This window comes from Denticeps clupeoides, chromosome 17 (assembly GCF_900700375.1).
Source record: "Denticeps clupeoides chromosome 17, fDenClu1.1, whole genome shotgun sequence".
Classification (NCBI taxonomy): domain Eukaryota; kingdom Metazoa; phylum Chordata; class Actinopteri; order Clupeiformes; family Denticipitidae; genus Denticeps; species Denticeps clupeoides.
This window is the reverse complement of record NC_041723.1, coordinates 13,744,115-13,760,932: the sequence shown is the minus strand read 5'-3', so window position 1 is coordinate 13,760,932 and position 16,818 is coordinate 13,744,115. Positions and strand designations below refer to the sequence as shown.

The 16,818-nt window shown below is 44.0% G+C and overlaps 1 protein-coding gene across 2 annotated transcripts; it reads left to right on the top strand.

Annotated features, from left to right (window-relative positions):
* The first annotated feature begins 283 nt into the window (after positions 1 to 283).
* On the top strand, positions 284 to 16,423 carry nup93 (nucleoporin 93). Of its 2 annotated transcripts, XM_028958324.1 has the most exons (22): positions 284 to 396; positions 725 to 911; positions 1,474 to 1,591; positions 8,125 to 8,187; positions 9,229 to 9,357; positions 10,802 to 10,876; positions 11,531 to 11,623; positions 11,694 to 11,833; positions 11,926 to 12,058; positions 12,208 to 12,365; positions 12,616 to 12,781; positions 12,874 to 12,973; positions 13,667 to 13,858; positions 13,991 to 14,117; positions 14,356 to 14,428; positions 14,515 to 14,559; positions 14,834 to 14,950; positions 15,059 to 15,177; positions 15,283 to 15,400; positions 15,524 to 15,607; positions 15,740 to 15,868; positions 16,144 to 16,423. In XM_028958324.1, exons 2-22 carry the CDS (start codon positions 733 to 735, stop codon positions 16,252 to 16,254), a joined length of 2,469 nt encoding a protein of 822 aa, XP_028814157.1. In that variant the 5' UTR covers positions 284 to 396; positions 725 to 732; the 3' UTR covers positions 16,255 to 16,423. The 2 variants fall into 2 exon arrangements, with proteins under 2 accessions (XP_028814157.1, XP_028814158.1); XM_028958325.1 differs by lacking the exons at positions 284 to 396; positions 725 to 911; positions 1,474 to 1,591 and adding an exon at positions 5,218 to 5,379.
* The last annotated feature ends 395 nt before the right edge of the window (positions 16,424 to 16,818 follow it).

Sequence of the window (16,818 nt, the reverse complement as noted above, 5' to 3'; positions counted from 1 at the left end):
ATACTGTCATCCAAAAATGTCATTGGTTTCAAAACAATATCTTGACTAAACTTTAATAAATACCAGTCCAGCAATATTCTGGACTGTGCCTATACTGTGTATTCTGGACTGTGCCTATACTGTGTATTTGTGCATCTTTTCATAACCATAGTGAAAATAATTTATATAGTTACTGCTGTTTTTTATGTAACAGAAACACCCACGTACAATAGATTGTCTTCTGTCGCCTCCACATAAACGGGGTTTAAATAAAGTTTCGCTGAAATCTCGCGCGCTCTCGCGGGACAACGTCAGCCAATGAGGTCGCACCTGCTCTGGAACCGGGAGAAGCGCACGGGATTGTAGGAAGAATCCACTGAAACCGCCGATACTTTAAACACCGGACGGGACGCGCTCGTAAGTTGGCGTGCGACCGGTTTCAACCTTCCAGACAGGCAACGTTTTGCTGCCGTTCCAGTTCTGTGGCGCTCTGACGTCGTGGTCGCCTCATGGCAGCGGCGTTAGCCCGAGTGCTAACAGTATCGAGCAGACTGGAAGTTGTTGCTAGCTGTCATGCGAGACATATTCACAGTATTCCCGACACACGGAAGCATTTTCCATGTTAACATGTCTAAACTAAGTTATGTTAAGTTGACTTTTAACGATGCTCTGTGAACTTTGTCCTGGCTCAGTTTTTTTAAGTAACCGCGCCAGTCGTAGTAACACGCGGCGTTCTCTCCCGCAGTTTTGTCCATGGACGCGGAGGGATTCGGGGAGCTCCTGCAGCAGGCGGAGCAGCTTGCGGCGGAGACCGAGGCCATCTCCGAGCTGCCGCATGTGGAGCGAAACCTGCAGGAGATCCAGCAGGCTGGAGAGAGGCTCAGGTCCCGGACTCTGACCCGGACATCTCAAGACACAGCAGATGTCAAAGCGTGAGTGATGCACATCCATTATCCTCGACGAGGGGGCTACAATATTACAGCACAATTATAACATGTTAACGAATCTCGTAGATAAGATGAAACTTCAGTGTGACAAACACATTTTTATTTGAATGCGTATGTATATAGGCATAGTTTGTTAGATAACTAAGCATGTATTAGGGTGGGTGACACTTGCCTATGAACCAGAAGAGCACAGTCACAAGTTTAAACCCCACTTACTACCATTGTGACCCTGAGCAAGACACTTAACCCAGAGTTGCTTCATTGCTGCTCTGGAAAAGGGCGTCTGCTAAATGCCATATAAATGTAAATGTATAGAGAAGCAGATATTTAACTTGCTCCATATTTACATTTATTGACTGAATACTGATACCTTATACTGGCCACAAGGTTTAATATGCAGCTGGAAGTCTTAATTTTCTGACCAACACTGTTAACCACAAAAAGACAGAAATGTCAACACTGTATGTAATTGTAAAAATCTTCTTTTTATTTTCAAACCAAAGTCAGAGTATTGAAGTATTTTCACCTTATTGTGTTTGAACTTTAGCTCCATTTTACTCGGCTCCAGAGGGCTTGACATCTTCCATATTTCCCAGCGTCTGGAGAGCTTAAGCGCTGCAACTACCTTTGAACCACTGGAGCCAGTGAAGGACACTGACATACAGGTGGGTCACCTCTGTGTGCACACCACTGATTATTCCGATTTTCTGTGTGCTTTGGTATTAACGCTGCTTTCATCAGATTCCCTCGCATATGTTGAAAAACGCTACATCTTAACTGATCAAAAGAAAGGCATCTTGACAAGGAGCTATGTAGAGCCCATCGATTATTCATAGTGTATATCCCAAAACATCATATGGAATTTAGCCAAGCCCATAAAATTGTTGGGATGCAACTTTCAGTCAACCTGGCATTCAGGGACAATAACCTACTGTAGCCACAAGGTAGCAGTAAAGACAAAGTTTTAGGGTTATTCTGTAATGGATCCATGTTGCAATTAATTCATACTTAAGCTTTGATTGTGCTCTGTGCTTTAATACATTTGGATGTAGTCTACTGACTACTAGTAATTCAGCAATTAAAACATGCTCCAAAAGTATAGCAGTCTAGCATACTCATGTCCCAATATTGCAAGTTTTAAGGAAAGATCCTTCAAGGTCAAAAAAAAAAGTCTAATTTGCTATGTGCATTGTAATATATGATATAATGTATAAAGTTAGCACTCCTTATTAACAAAGCAAGATTTTGTATGGTGAGAGGTACTTTGTGCTTGATTGTTTGTGAAGTGATTGTCAATGTGTCCTGCATTTTATACAATCACCTTAGTGAGCAGTGTGTGGGGACGGGCAACATTCCAAATACGGGTCTGTTCTCCTTACCCGCTAGGCCAACCACTGGCCCGGATGCTTTAATAGGATGTAGTGTCTTTGTCATAATTCAGGTGTAAAGGATCTCTGTTTCTGATTATTGCATATTTTGACCAGAATATTCCATTAGAACATTATTCGTTATTCTGTCTGTAAGCACATGGTGGCAGTGTAGCCCCTTCCCACTGAGGATTTGCTGTCAGTGGATAATAAGAAGAGACTAGTGGTTTCCTCGTTTTAATAGAGGTGTGATGTAAATGGTTATTCCAACATCTGGATTTAATCTTCTATGATGAAGTATTATGGGTGATGGTTAATGTTGAAATACTGTTTAACTGAGTTTAAGCTGTAAATAAAACCATTCTTTTAAATCAATGATTTCAATATATGGGTGGTTCTCACAAGAATAAGTTTGTGTTTCATTATTGTTTTTTTTGTTTTTTTTAGAATTACATAACAATAGATATAAATGTTTTTTTCCTGTACAAGTACAAACGTTCCTTCCCATCCCTGAGCATGAAGAGCAGGGCTGCGGTTGGTGGACCCATCTCAGTTGCTGGGGATGGCCTGTTCTCCACACTGGTTCCATTCTGCTGGAGCGCTGCACCTGGCCTGATGCATTTTGTCCAGGCGGTCGGTGGGGGATGGGTCAGCACAGTTAATAAGTAAATGCTGCTGCCAGTCTAGATAAGTGATTTTTTTTTTACTTTTCTGCAGCGAGGCAGTGCCCATCCTAAAATGCTGAATGGATTCAGAGAGCAAATGAGTGACAGAACGGGCACAGATTGGATGGGAAATGGCATTTCTTATTTAAATTCAGCTTTCTTCTCAGTCTTTACTACTCATTCTATTTGAGATCTTTTTCTTCCTACCTAACCTTATCTACTAAAAATATATTGAAAACAATGATTGTCATTCAGTTATTATCAGGGTATTATTAGAGTAGGCTTTACTCTGAGAGGGTCTATTGTACTTGTACAGTGCAAAAATACACATAAATTGCCAAAGTAGTCAATATAATTGTTAAACATCCTAGGTTTGAGTTTTGCTCATAGCTTGTGAAAAGCATGTTGCCATCTTCCTACACTCTATTCAGAACTGATGCGTGTCTCATTCAATGTTGAAACAGCCAATCACCACACCCATGATGCAGATAAATGCTTCACTCTAAACACCACCCAATCTTCCATGGAAATGGCCAGCTTGCCCGCCATTGGTGGTTCAGTCTGCTGTGCAGAAGATTGCCAGCGGCGTGCAGTGTGGCTGGATAAGTAGATGTGCTGGTCATATTTCATAACTGCGTTGTGTGCTGTGTTGTGTATGTGGGGATGGGCCCTGTCGACTCATCAGAACAGCATATCGATTCCCCGCCCCCCACGCACCCTCATCATCTTGTTTTCTGATGGCCACTACTCCCTCTCCTCGGCCTGCCAGAGCTGCCCTCTTACGGGAAGTGCACTTATCGCCTGGCAGGAAAGGCCCTTTTTTTCTGGCTTTGTTTGAGTGCTGAGGCTGAGCTAAATAGTCACCAGTCATCTGATCCGACTCCGCTGCACCTTCAGACAGTCTCCGGCTGTAATGGCTGAACGCGAGGCTCTGCTGTTGGTACAGATTCCTGTTCTCAAATTCTTCTTTCTCCATGCTGTCTCCCAGTGATGGCTATATTTGTCTTTGTAATTGGCACAAGCTTCTAAAACGCAGCTGAAATGTCCCTCCCTGTGCTTTGAAACCCTGCATTGAGGTGAAAATGTAGGATAACCTGGCGAAAGTCATGATAATGCTGGGTAGTGCTGCCACACTGCTGAGCAATTCCATTAATCGAGCAAATGTTTTATTTTGAAGAGCGTCTGTTGAACATCTAAAACATTTTTAACCATACATTATACCAGAAAGTCATTAGAGAAAAAAAAATTTTTTAAGCACAGACTCATAAGCATGAACGTATGCTTATGAAACGTATAGAATAGGACAAGGACGGCGAATGTAAAAATGCTCACAATTGACTGATTTTCTGAACATTATCTACAAAGCCATTGTCTTGTCACTTGTCAGATTGAACTGTGTAGAATACTGAGCACCCTGTGTGTGTCTTCTGAAGGTGATTTTGCGACAGTGTGCTTTTTTTCTGGACAGTTCTTTGTGCATCTGTATGTGACGTTGAACAAGAGCATTATTGATCGTGTTGTACACAGTTTTTCAGAATACATCATGCTTTTTCTTCATCAGAGGATGCTTTGGATAGGTTATGTCTGGTCTGTACATGTGTAGTTTATGCAGAAAGAATGGACGGGCCAAGCATGGGTGGGGGTAGATAGTAGACTAAGAAAAGGAGAAGATAGACGTAGAACAAAGGGAGAAAAGATAAACATGCAGACAAAGATGGAGAAACAGGAACAAATGGATGTCAATAGGCAGGGGTTGGCTTTTTTTTCTCTTTTTCTGTCCCGCTTTCTTCCATCTTTCTTGCTCCCCCATCTCCCCTCGTGGATGAATGCAGCATGGGGTGGAATAGCTGTGCATGTGCTGCCTCTGGCTGCGCAGCTGACTGCACGCCCCTGCATAGCCCTGCACTCCTCTCATTAACTAAACATGACTCTTAAGAGGATTATTAGCCCAATTTCTGGACAGGATGTCGGAAGCCATCAAGGGGAGGGGGGGGGATCCATTACCATAATTGCATTGGCCTAGGGGAGGGGGCGAATGGAAGGATGCAGAGAAGTATTAAGAAAGGAGTGAGTCTGAAAGAGGAGGATGTTGGGAATGTGTGGGTGGGGGGCAGGGTGATGGAGAGCAGCAGTGGCTGAATAATCGACGACTCCTCGTCCCTCATCCCCCCCCTTGTCTCAGGAAGGAGATGGTACGCTCCCCGTCCTACAATAAAAACGGCTGCTAGTCACACTTCTTCTGGCACATATCTGGTTCAGATACTTGCTCACTCAGGGTGGGAGTGGGCAGCAGACAGGCCGACCGAGTACGGCCCGTGCCAGGTGCGAGTCTGAAAATGGTTGGAATCGGGGATGGCCCGGCTTTGCGCTCCTGTTGGGAGCATCTCCCTGCTTTAGATGCCGGGTAAATCCACAGCATGAGTGAGTATCGGCTCCACATACATTCTACTACTTACACACACACACACACACACACACACACACACACACACACTATACTCTCACTTATGTATGCACACACACACACACACACGTTCATATGCACACATTCTTCAGACGCCTCTGTAACCCATTTAATGCATGTTCTCTACTATCTCTACAGTCATGTGTGCATGTTGTGGGAATATGTGGGCAGCGATGGTCATGTATGACTGTCCCACATACAGGAAGTGGAGAGGTTAGGGTGGGGTTCCTTGTCCCTGACTCATTGTAAGAAAGAAAAAAAAAAGCCAGATCTCTGGATCTATAAGAGTCAGTCTTTTGTTACCTCTGTGAAGATTTCTGAAAGGATTTGTGCAGGTTGCTTTCTGGATCATCTGCTGCATATAACAGTCTATGCAATAATCATCAATGTGCTTAAAAAAATGAAACATGCATGTTGATATATGGTATTCAAGCTTCATGACTGTGGGAAGGCATATATAATGTGTAATATATTTTTATCTGAAATATACTGCATTTTATAATCTGTCTATTGGTGTAATGATTTCTAATAATACCTAATGCCAAATTAAACTGTGTAATACATAATGTACTTTTTTTCTAAACTGCATGACATCTGGAGTATGGACCGGGCACATGTATGTTCCCTGAAACATGTATGTTCGCCCGCTTCAGCAGTGACGAGGAGTGCCCCCCCTCCCCCCCTCCTCCCCCGAAAAGAAAACCCTCTCTCTGTCTCATCAAATGCATTTAGCGGCATGTAACCTGCCGCATGTAGCAGCATGCTGTGAATGTTCCAGAAAACGAGAGACCAGCTATATTATAGTCATCCATGGGGCTTGTTCTTTATTTCAAAAGCTGCCATGTTTTTTTTTTTTTTTTTTTTTCTGCGTTACTTTTGATCCTTTAATCAATTTAAAATTAATGAGGATGTATAACATGATGTAAATTTTCTTTAGCAAAAAAATAAATTAATAATGAGGGCGGGATGCGTCAGACAAGCACATTTTCCTTTTAATCGTGTTGGGGTGCTCTGGAGTGCAACTCATACACTCACATTGTTCTGCTAATTATTATCCTCTATATGTTTGGAACGTCTCTGCTGAGTTGTTATCTGACTTTTTATACTTTTAAAATAGCCAGATTGCCATTTCCTGTGGCACAAACTGGGTTGACGCTGCTGTAGTGGCACCTGCTGGCCCTGAGGGGGGCGCTCTTCCCACCTCCAACCAAAGGAATGGGAACGAGCACAGTGACTGAGCAATAAATGAAATGGACAGAAAGCAGAAAGACTGGCCTCCATCTCCATCTTTTTTTCCCCCCCGATGAACAGAATGCAGCCGAATCTCCGGCGAGGGCGGCCGTGGCCCGCTGCTTCACCGCGCCTTATTTCCAATCACAGTTACCATTGTCCTGTGAATGAATCCTGATTTCCAGCTGTCCATCAAAGTCAGATGACGCGTGGGCTGGTGGCGTGATGTAACGAATCGGGCGAGGGTTTCAGCCGTTTCTGAGTGGGGGAGGGCTTCGAGAAATCTGCGTTGTCATTTTGCACTGCCTGGGTCTTGTAAAGTGTGTGACGGTGAGATTTGGGCGTGGTGTGAGGAGGATGGGGGTGAGACCCTGAAAGGCGGAACCGGTCTGTGGCGAGGGGTGGCAGTGACATCTCCATTCTTTTGGCTCAGCACACACAGGTTTACTGGGGGCACTGATCTATGTGTGGTTAGCTTTTTGTGCAGTTGTGCGTGTGTGTATGCTAGACGCACTGAGCCAAGTCAGCCCCACCCAGTTACATGTTACCCTCCTCAAGTACAAACCACCCCCACCCTCTTGTCAGACATGTCTGTCAGAGCCTTACCCAGACTGTGTGTGGTGTGTGTATATGTGTATTCCTGTCCACCGACCCACACTGGCAGTTCATGCCAGTGTGCGGCTGTCTCTGAGGGTGGTTGTGCTCTTTTTCATGGTGAAGCGTTTTCCCTTTTTCTTCAGGCAGTAGCAGCAACTCGCACGCCTGCACTCGCTGTGTGAGCTTATTGCTCCTATATTCATACTTTACCCTGTAAAGGAGCATTTTCACTTCATCAGCTGTATATAAAACCAAATATGTGTAGCCTGCAGTGCAGTGACCTCAAACACAAAATACAAGCATTTAGAAGACCTTCTGTATTGCGTATTTCTTGCTACGCAGTTAGACTCCTCCGGTTTCTGCGGTGGCTCTATGTGAACGTTTTGGAGCCGAGGATAATCTGAAGCTGAAGGGCGTTGTTGCCCCTCAGAAATGTGTTCCTTTTGATGGGAAATAAAAATGTGAAGGATGAATTGGTTATGCCCAGGATATGTTTCCGTTATGTTTTCATTAAATTGTGAAATTTGCAGCTGACTGGTGCTTTTGCATCATGCAAGGTTTGTATGCAGCAAAGGGCGTGTCTCAAATGCAAATAATTCCAGCAAAACCATTTGGAACGTTCTGGAAGTCTCTTGCACAGACCTGGACCTTCCTTGGTGAAATAAGCATAGTGCCGCCATCTTGGCTCAGCCCAGGTTGCTGTGTGGGGAGTGGGAGTGAGCGTTTTTCAGCAGCGCTGGTGATAATGATAGTAATTCTGCACTGATTGCCTGTGGGGGCAGGAGTGATCCTGCAGGAGGGGGAGAGCTGCGTGGGTGCTGGGGTGGAAAGTAGGTTGCAGTGAGACTCAACCTTCGGCCATCTTCCCCTCACAGGGCTTTCTGAAGAACGAGAGGGACAATGCCCTGCTTTCGGCCATCGAGGAGTCGCGTCGCAGGGTGAGTCCATCTCTTCTTCTCTCTCTCTCGCACATGTGCTCTCTCCATCTCTTATATATTTATATATGCAGCCTTACTTGATATCAAGTATTTTTTTAATTTATTTATCTCATTTATAAACATCCATTACCCTTAAAGGGGTCCTCAGCCTTATCTTTCACGCCCTTATCGCACCCTTTTTCTCCGGTCCTTAACCCCCTCCCTCAGTTCAATACCCATTAGACCCTGGTTCCTCTCCAGCACCATCACGGGGGTAAGAATAGAAAGGCCTCCCTTGTTATCTTGCTCTTAGGGCAGCATGGAGCCCAGGTGGGTCAATACCATCCCGTCCCTCGTTTTATCTCTGATTACAGCTCTAATTCCCAATTCCGCCATCCAACTTCCTGACCCAGTGCTGTGGCGTCTGCCCCACCCATCCAGAATGACCAATCAGGCAGAATGCAATCTTTCAGACAGGATAATGGCTTCTTATTGGGTGGGTTGAGCTAAACTGACCCAGCGAAAGCGCTTGAGAAATTCTGAGAAGTCTTTTGAAATGAGAACTACAATAAAATTTAACTGAACAACTTGACCATTAGATATTGCACTAGTTTTTCTGTTCCTCCGACTCTCTCTCCTTGTGCTAATATTACCCTTGCTCAGCCTTTGCTGAGACCCTTTCCTCTGCTGAGGCTCAGAACGGGTTTAATTAGGAACACTTTCAATTATCGCTTCCTCCTCCATGGGGACAGGGGAAAATAGACAATGGTCTCTAGATTCAATTGTGTGCTAAATTGGTAGCAGCCAAGACTGCAGACCCACTTAGTGTCACACTTTCATCTGGGCCGAAGCTGCAGTTGGCCAGACCCACTTTTGATGGGTGGTCCCAGAGAGCCCCTCACTGTGTGGTTTCAACTGGGAGGTTGACAGGGTCTGAAACCTAATTATTAGCTGTTTTATCCCCTCATTGTTACTCCTGTATCCTTGCATCACCTTTATTAATCCGGGCTCTGAATATGCAAATAAACCCCCCCATCACCAATGAACCTCTTCCTCTCGCAGACGTTCCTGCTGGCGGAGGAATACCACCGGGAGTCCATGCTGGTGCAGTGGGAGCAGGTGAAGCAGAGAGTGCTGCACACTCTGCTGGGAGCTGGGGAAGATGCCCTGGACTTCAGCCAGGATGTGGAGGTCTGAGGCACTGCCAAGCACATGCAGCACTGCACACCTACACACCGTACCACCGACATCTTAGAACCTTCTTTTTCTAGCTCAAAGAGAGACGTTAGAAGGGGAAAAAATGAAGAAAGAGAAACTTAATTTATGTTAAAGGTGCAGCGTATTAAAGTCCCTTCAGTTTTTAATAATGCAGAGGGAAACCGAACACTGCTCTCTTTGGTCCCATGGTATCATAAGCCTCCCTGCTTCTCATGCTGTAGAATTAGAATGTAAACCTGCATCATGGCTGAGCCGAAAGTTACTCTGAACACATGAGACCATTTTGAATACATAAATAGTGAACAAGTCCACGCTGGATATGGGTTTTTCACCTTTTAATTATTAAGCAGCAGTTAAATTTTCCATGTGTGACCTGCTGTTCACTCCACATGCCGGGAGCATCCCCCATTGCCCCGCCCTTGCGGCTCAGTCTGTCACTCTTTTTCTTCTTCATACTCTCTTTTTCTTCTTCATTTCTGTCCATTGCTCTCTTTGTCTTGATCTCCTTAATTACTCGGTCTCTCATTACTTACAAATTCTATTCAAATAAAAATTGTGTCTGAATGTCACTGCTGTATGTTGAACAATAAAGCGTATTTTTTTCCTTTTTTTTAACTCCCATTTTACATAAAGGTTTGGTTTCTTCAGCTTATCATTAGCAGAACGCCATGTTTTTTCTCCAAGTAAATTCTCCCAGTAAATGTGTTTTTGCCCAGGGGTTTGTGTACACAATATACAATAGAAGGTGCGCATTCAAGCGAGCACGCCATTCTGCACAATAGATTTTATGCTACATTAGCTATTACATTTGAATTACTTTGACTGGATTAAGGAGCTGAGATTCGCCACACTGCTACAAGCGGACATTTCGATGCTCACAAAGAAGAGTTTAACCTTTAGAAATAATTTTGCAATGAATGAAATGAGAGTGAATATTTAAATGGAAAAACTGTGTATGAATCCACTCCTTCCTCTTCAACTATACTGTCTTCAATCTTCTTCGACCTTTTGGGCCACTTTTGCCCCGGCAATGCTTCCTCAGTTATATGCACCTATACCAGGTTTTAGCAGTTAACTTTTACCAGTTCATACTACACTATTCTGTCCCATTTTGGTATAAGCTCCCTACATGCCTTTTGGCAAACTGAAATATGCCCCCCGGACCTTACCCCCCTGCATCGGTTCTGCTGTGATTCACAGATTTGTGAAGCTCCAGGGCTGCTGATGTCCTAATAAGTCTGAGCTATCTTGGTGGCTTTCCTGGAAACAGACTTTCTTCTAAAATGGCTCTTGATGCTTAATCAAATCATTCAACATAATTTTTTTTCCCATCATTCTTAACTTAAAATGTCCTAGATCAGCAGGACCAGTTATTCTCTGAATTATCAGTCGGAATGAAATGAATTTTGTTTTGCAGCCCAGCTTTGTGAGTGATGTTGGTGCTCCTGGACGCAGTGCCCTGGACAGTGTGGAGGTAGCCTACGGCAGACAGGTGGGTGTCCTGGTTTAGTGGTATAAACAGACTGCATATCCCGTGAGGCCAGTCAACCGATAATAAAGGCTCCTCCTATAGTGTCCATTAAAAGGTCGCCCCAAAAACCTGCACACACACACACTATCCATAGATGAGGGACCCTCTGTACTGTCTCGCTGCTCAAGGTTACTTTCACTGTTAGTAATTGGAGGATTTAAATAAACCAGGTTGCTCTGGTTCAACCAAAATTCATTTGTGCTCTTGACCAGTGGGTGGTGTAATTGGGTCATGTTATGCAATTCTCAAATTGATCTACAGATTGATTGGATGCCAGAGTGCACACTGGGATATTTGTCCTGCTGCCTTTGTGCTGAGTAGCAGTTGCGCCTCGTTTGCTCTCTTTAGCTCTAAAAGTAAAATAAAAAAAAATTATTTCCTCTATCTCAGCACCATGTGTCGCCATATCGCATGTGGTGTCTTCTTCCTGGTCTTTGTCCTCTTCTTTGAAGACCTCTTCAGCATTTTGATTGTTTTTGTTTTGTTTTTTATCTTCCATTATTTTAATTCCTGGTCGTAGCGTGTCATGGGGGACCTAGAGCCCTCATGGCTTAGCTGCTGCCAGTGACTTTCTGCCCCTCCCCCACAATGATCCCAGCTTCCTTTCTATAACAGATCTATGTGTTTAATGAGAAAATTGTCAACGGACACATCCAGCCCAACCTCGGGGACTTGTGCGCTTCTGTGGCCGACAGTCTGGATGATAAGGTAGGATGTGCTCTTCAGCAGTAAGTTCTTACCGTGTGTCTGTCTGTAACCTGTGTGTGTTTGTGTGTAGAATGTATCAGACATGTGGCTGATGGTGAAACAGATGACTGACGTCCTGCTAGTCCCAGCAAAGGACACGCTGAAGAGCCGGGTGTCCGTGGACATGCAGATGGCCTTTGTTCGGCGGGCACTGCAGTTCCTGGAGAACAGGTGAGAGGAGCAGGAGTGTAGGGGGGGCACTGAGATTTTTGCAAAATCCGTTAAGCAACATGGCTGAGCCTTTTTTGTTTTTGTCCCCCCAGCTATAAGAACTACACCATGGTGACTGTGTTTGGGAACCTGCATCAGGCCCAGCTGGGTGGAGTCCCAGGCACCTATCAGCTTGTGCACAGCTTCCTCAACATCAAGCTGCCCGGCCCTCTGCCAGGCATGCAGGTACCCATAGCTCACCGAACCTAAATTGTGAGAAGCACAGCACTCGCCATATGGCAAGTAGGAGTAGATGATTTCGAAAAGTGAACTCATGCTACACAGTTACATTAATGTAGGTTCAGTGGCCATTCACAGCACGTGTTTACCTGCAGGATGGCGAGGTGGAGGGTCACTCTGTCTGGGCTTTGATCTACTATTGCCTGCGCTGCGGGGACCTGTCTGCCGCCATGCAGGTTGTGAATAGAGCCCAGCATCAGCTCGGAGACTTTAAGATCTGGTTCCAGGAGTACATGAACAGCCCGGACCGGCGGTGAGAAAACCAGAACACACCATTGCACTTTCAGTTCGATTTACTTTGCTGCGATTACACCATGACGGCTAGACAATAAAACAAGTGTACAATATTTAATCCAAAATGTAACGGTTTTGATATATAAAATGGCTGTACTGAAACAAAAGTAGAAGTCTGTATTCTTTTACACAAACAAAATATATTATTATAAAATATTATATATAGGCTCATAGAATTATTAGTTACGTTATGTCTCTATGTGCTGTAGTCTGGCACCAGCCACTGAGAACAAACTGCGGCTACACTACCGGCGCGTGTTGAGGAACAGCGCAGACCCCTACAAGCGTGCAGTCTACTGCCTCATCGGCAAGTGTGACATCGCCGACAACCACGGAGAGGTGGCCGACAAGACGGAAGATTACCTGTGGCTGAAAGTAAGGAGACACCTGTGCTTTTGAGTGCACTGATTTTGTATGGTCTGTGTGTTTGGTGGCATGACTCTGACCCTGTAATGCTGTCACTTCAGCTCAACCAGGTCTGTTTCGACGATGACTGCGGCAGCAGCAGTTCCCCACAGGACCGGCTGACTCTAGCCCAATTGCAGAAGCAGTTGCTAGAAGACTACGGTGAGCTGACGGTTTGAGCTGTTGGTCAGGGTTAAGTTTAGGAAGGGATGAGGAGAGCTATAATGAAACAGGCCTACAACAAGCCCATAGAGCTTGGCAGCAAATGAGTTGATGTTGCAAAAGCCCTCATGCCCCCCTTTCAAATCTGCCAGTGAGAGATAAGTGACTGACTGTGCGGTCTGAGGGGCTTAAGGTTTCTGCCTTTTTAATTTATAATTTTTTTAATAATACTTAAATTATTTTAATTTGTCTTTTGTACCTGAGTGATGAGTCACAGTCTTATCTCAGTCCTGCTTTTAACAGCCTGGTTCAGAGATTTAAGGGGGGGGTCACAGGGGGAAAAAAGCTTTTTAGAGCAGCTGAGCCATTAACTTTTATGCAAAAGTCTTTTTTTGCTGCCTGTATGAGCACAGTTTTAAACTTTCATCTTAAAGCAGAGCGGATTATTTAAACCAGACCTTTTAATCACTTCACAGTCGAGAGAATTCAGTTTTGTAGGTCCTATTTCTCTGTTGTAATGTGGCTTGTTAAATATGTAGAGGGTGGAATTTTTTTTTTTATCCTTTGCTACTGCTCTACTTTCCAATATTTAAATGCAGTTTAATGCTCTGCTGTTTATATATAGGAGCTTTTTTATGTTTTATTATGTATTAACATTTGGTATTTTTATTTCTTCGTTCTGTTTCCCATCAGGTGAGTCTCATTTCTCTGCAAGCCAGCAGCCCTTCTTGTACTTCCAAGTACTGTTCCTCACGTCTCAGTTTGAGGCTGCCATAGCGTTCCTATTCCGAGTGGAACGTCTGCGCAGCCACGCCGTGCACGTGGCCCTGGTGCTGTATCAACTGAAGCTGCTGCTCAAGTCATCGGGACAAAGTGCACAGCTGTGTGAGTGTATGATGCGGTTGTTAACTTGGCCGAGGAGAGATGCACGAATTTTGCATTTTGCCCTATCAAGTTTTATTCATCTCTGGTCTGTGGCATTCATATGGATTAGGATAAATTTGTGTTTGTTTCTAGTGAGTCAGGAGGCAGGAGACCCTCCGATGGTCCGGAGGCTGAACTTCATCCGGCTGCTTATGCTCTATACTCGAAAGTTTGAGTCCACTGACCCTCGAGAGGCTCTCCAGTACTTCTACTTCCTCAGGCAAGACCCTATACTGGTCACTTGTGATCTTTAAATGGTGGAAACACTTGGACTAATGTGGCAATCATATGCATTCATAAGCATCCATTCAATGCACCATGCATTATTTTCAGTCTTTTTCATGTGAACTTATATGTTTTCAAGAAAACTAACCCTAATAATAATAAAAAATTAGATTTTCAAGTTTACAATCTCTAGAATGTCCTATTCTAATAATTTTTTTAATATCCACTTGCAGGAATGAAAAGGACAGTCAAGGCGAGAACATGTTCATGCGCTGCGTCAGTGAACTAGTCATTGACAGTCGAGAGGTGTGTACAAACATTTCAAAATATTCACTTTGTGTGCTTTAATTAATCTATTTCTGCGGCTGTGTTTTATCTCCCTCTGTCAACAGTTTGATATGCTGCTGGGAAGGCTGGAGAAGGACGGCAGTAGAAAGGTAGCGTTGGGGGCCTTTTGTGCCCATCCCTGTTATCTACCTACTTCCCTCAGCAGTACCCGCAGTGTTTTTTCTGCCAGTTCCATCCCATCTAAAGCTTAACACATTTCATTTATCGCCATTGTACTCCCTTCAATTCACTATTGTCAGTTGGATTTGAAAAAATTGCACTGTTCTTTTTGAGCGTGACCCAGGTAAAGAATGTTCCTTTGTCAGGAACCAATCAAAGAAACCAGAATGCTGGATTAATAAGCATTTTGTATGGGTTCCACAGCCTGGAGTGATTGACAAGTTTGCCGGGGACACGCGGGCTATTATCACGAAGGTGGCCTCCGAAGCAGAGAACAAGGGGCTCTTTGAAGAGTCTGTGAAACTCTATGAACTTGCAAAGGTACAGGAGGGGATTTGAATTAATCATCCTGAGAGAAAATGGTCTGAACCTGTGGAGGAAGCTGGCTGGTTGTCAATTATGTTATGTTATTTACTTATTTATTGCCAGAACCCAGACAAGGTTTTGGAGTTGATTAACAAGCTGCTAAGTCCCGTCATCTCCCAGATCAGCGCTCCACAGTCTAACAAGGAACGTCTAAAGAACATGGCCTTGGCTATTGCAGAAAGGTGAGATTTTTTTGTTGCTCATCGTTAAGAATCGTAGCAGTTCACAGTTCCAAAGCTTGTTAAAAATTAAAACTGTTAAAATCCCACATTTTTTTATGACCGCAGGTATCGAGCCAATGGCATTGCAGGAGAAAAGTCTGTGGACAGCACCTTCTACCTTTTGTTGGACCTCATGACTTTCTTTGATGAGTACCATGCTGGCCACATTGACCAGGCCTATGATGTAACTATCTTGTGGGCTTTTCCATAGTGTCTCTGCAGAGCAAATGTTAATTAGATCATTAACATTTGCCCTTTTTAATCCTGTGTCAGCTCATCCCTTGGTCTTGTTATCACTCATTCTCAGGTGATTGAGAGGTTGAAGCTGGTTCCGCTTAGTCAGGACAGTGTGGAGGAAAGGGTAGCAGCATTCCGTAACTTCAGCGATGAGGTTAGAATTCATTTTTTCATTTTGACTAATTTCTGTGGTTTGCTTTGGTGCCTATGTTTGTGTTAATTTAATGATAATAATCAATACTTCCAAGATTATTTAACCCATTTTCACCTTATGTCCTTTTTATAGGTGCGCCACAATTTGTCAGAGGTGCTTCTGGCCACCATGAACATCTTGTTCACGCAGTACAAGCGCCTGAAGGGGGCGCCAGCAGGAACACCTGGCAGGCCACACCGGCCCCCGGAGGACCGAGATTCGGTGAGGGGAGGGGCAAGTGTGACGCAGATGGTTTGATCAGGAAGAGATCATAATGATTATAAAGGCAGCATGTACATTGAACATGTGGTTGTTTGGGTGATATTGCAATGATGTCTGCTAATGATAATAATTATGTATTACTAGAGCCATTGTACAACATAAGTGCCATAAATGCCAAAGTCTATCCTTTTAACCTTCATGTAACAGTAGGTAAGTGGTGGTTGTGTTGTGGTGCCTGGTTTTGATTCATTCCTTGATCTTTCTGTGCTTTGCAGCAGCTGCGCAGTCAGGCCAGGGCATTGATCACATTCGCAGGCATGATTCCATACCGCATGGCAGGGGACACCAATGCCAGGCTGGTGCAGATGGAGGTCCTGATGAATTGATCCCAGAATGCACTGCTTCATTCTCAGAGACTTATCATGGTCACCCTCCTTAGCTTTCCTCCCCTTCCTTCCCACTCCATTAATCGTTCTGTTCATCATTAATTAAAACATTGTCTTACTTTATATTTGTATTTTTTTTCATATTTTGAAATAAAACAATTTCAGTTAATGTTTGTTTTTTTGTTTCTGTTTATTCATTTAAACCATAAACCCAGTTACTTCCATTGTCCCTTTGTTCCTTGTTGCTTTATGTTGATTCTTGCCGTTTAAGATTTTTCATCATACTGTGTTATTTTAAATAGGCTATCGGACACATTTCAGTAAATGAAATGTAATTGTTTGGTGTGTAGAGGTCTTTCCTAAAGTGTGTGTGGTCAGACATCATGCCCTTCATACGGAACACAAGCTGATTTTTAATGTGGCTGATCTCTGTTGCCGAAAACAAGTTAAATGAAGTTTCACAGTTGAGAAGACGGTGAGATTGTGCCTCGGTGTGACATTGATCCTGGCAGCAGATGGCTGTTATGGGGAAGATGCCCGTAGAGCACACAGATGGAGACATTG

Excerpts from the sequence above, each read along its gene's own strand:
- nup93 (XM_028958324.1), top strand. The coding sequence starts at position 733 with ATGGACGCGGAGGGATTCGGGGAGCTCCTGCAGCAGGCGGAGCAGCTT. Across the intron at positions 14,560-14,833 it reads AGAAGGACGGCAGTAGAAAG|CCTGGAGTGATTGACAAGTT; the intron begins GTAGCGTTGGGG and ends TGGGTTCCACAG. Across the intron at positions 14,951-15,058 it reads AACTCTATGAACTTGCAAAG|AACCCAGACAAGGTTTTGGA; the intron begins GTACAGGAGGGG and ends ATTTATTGCCAG.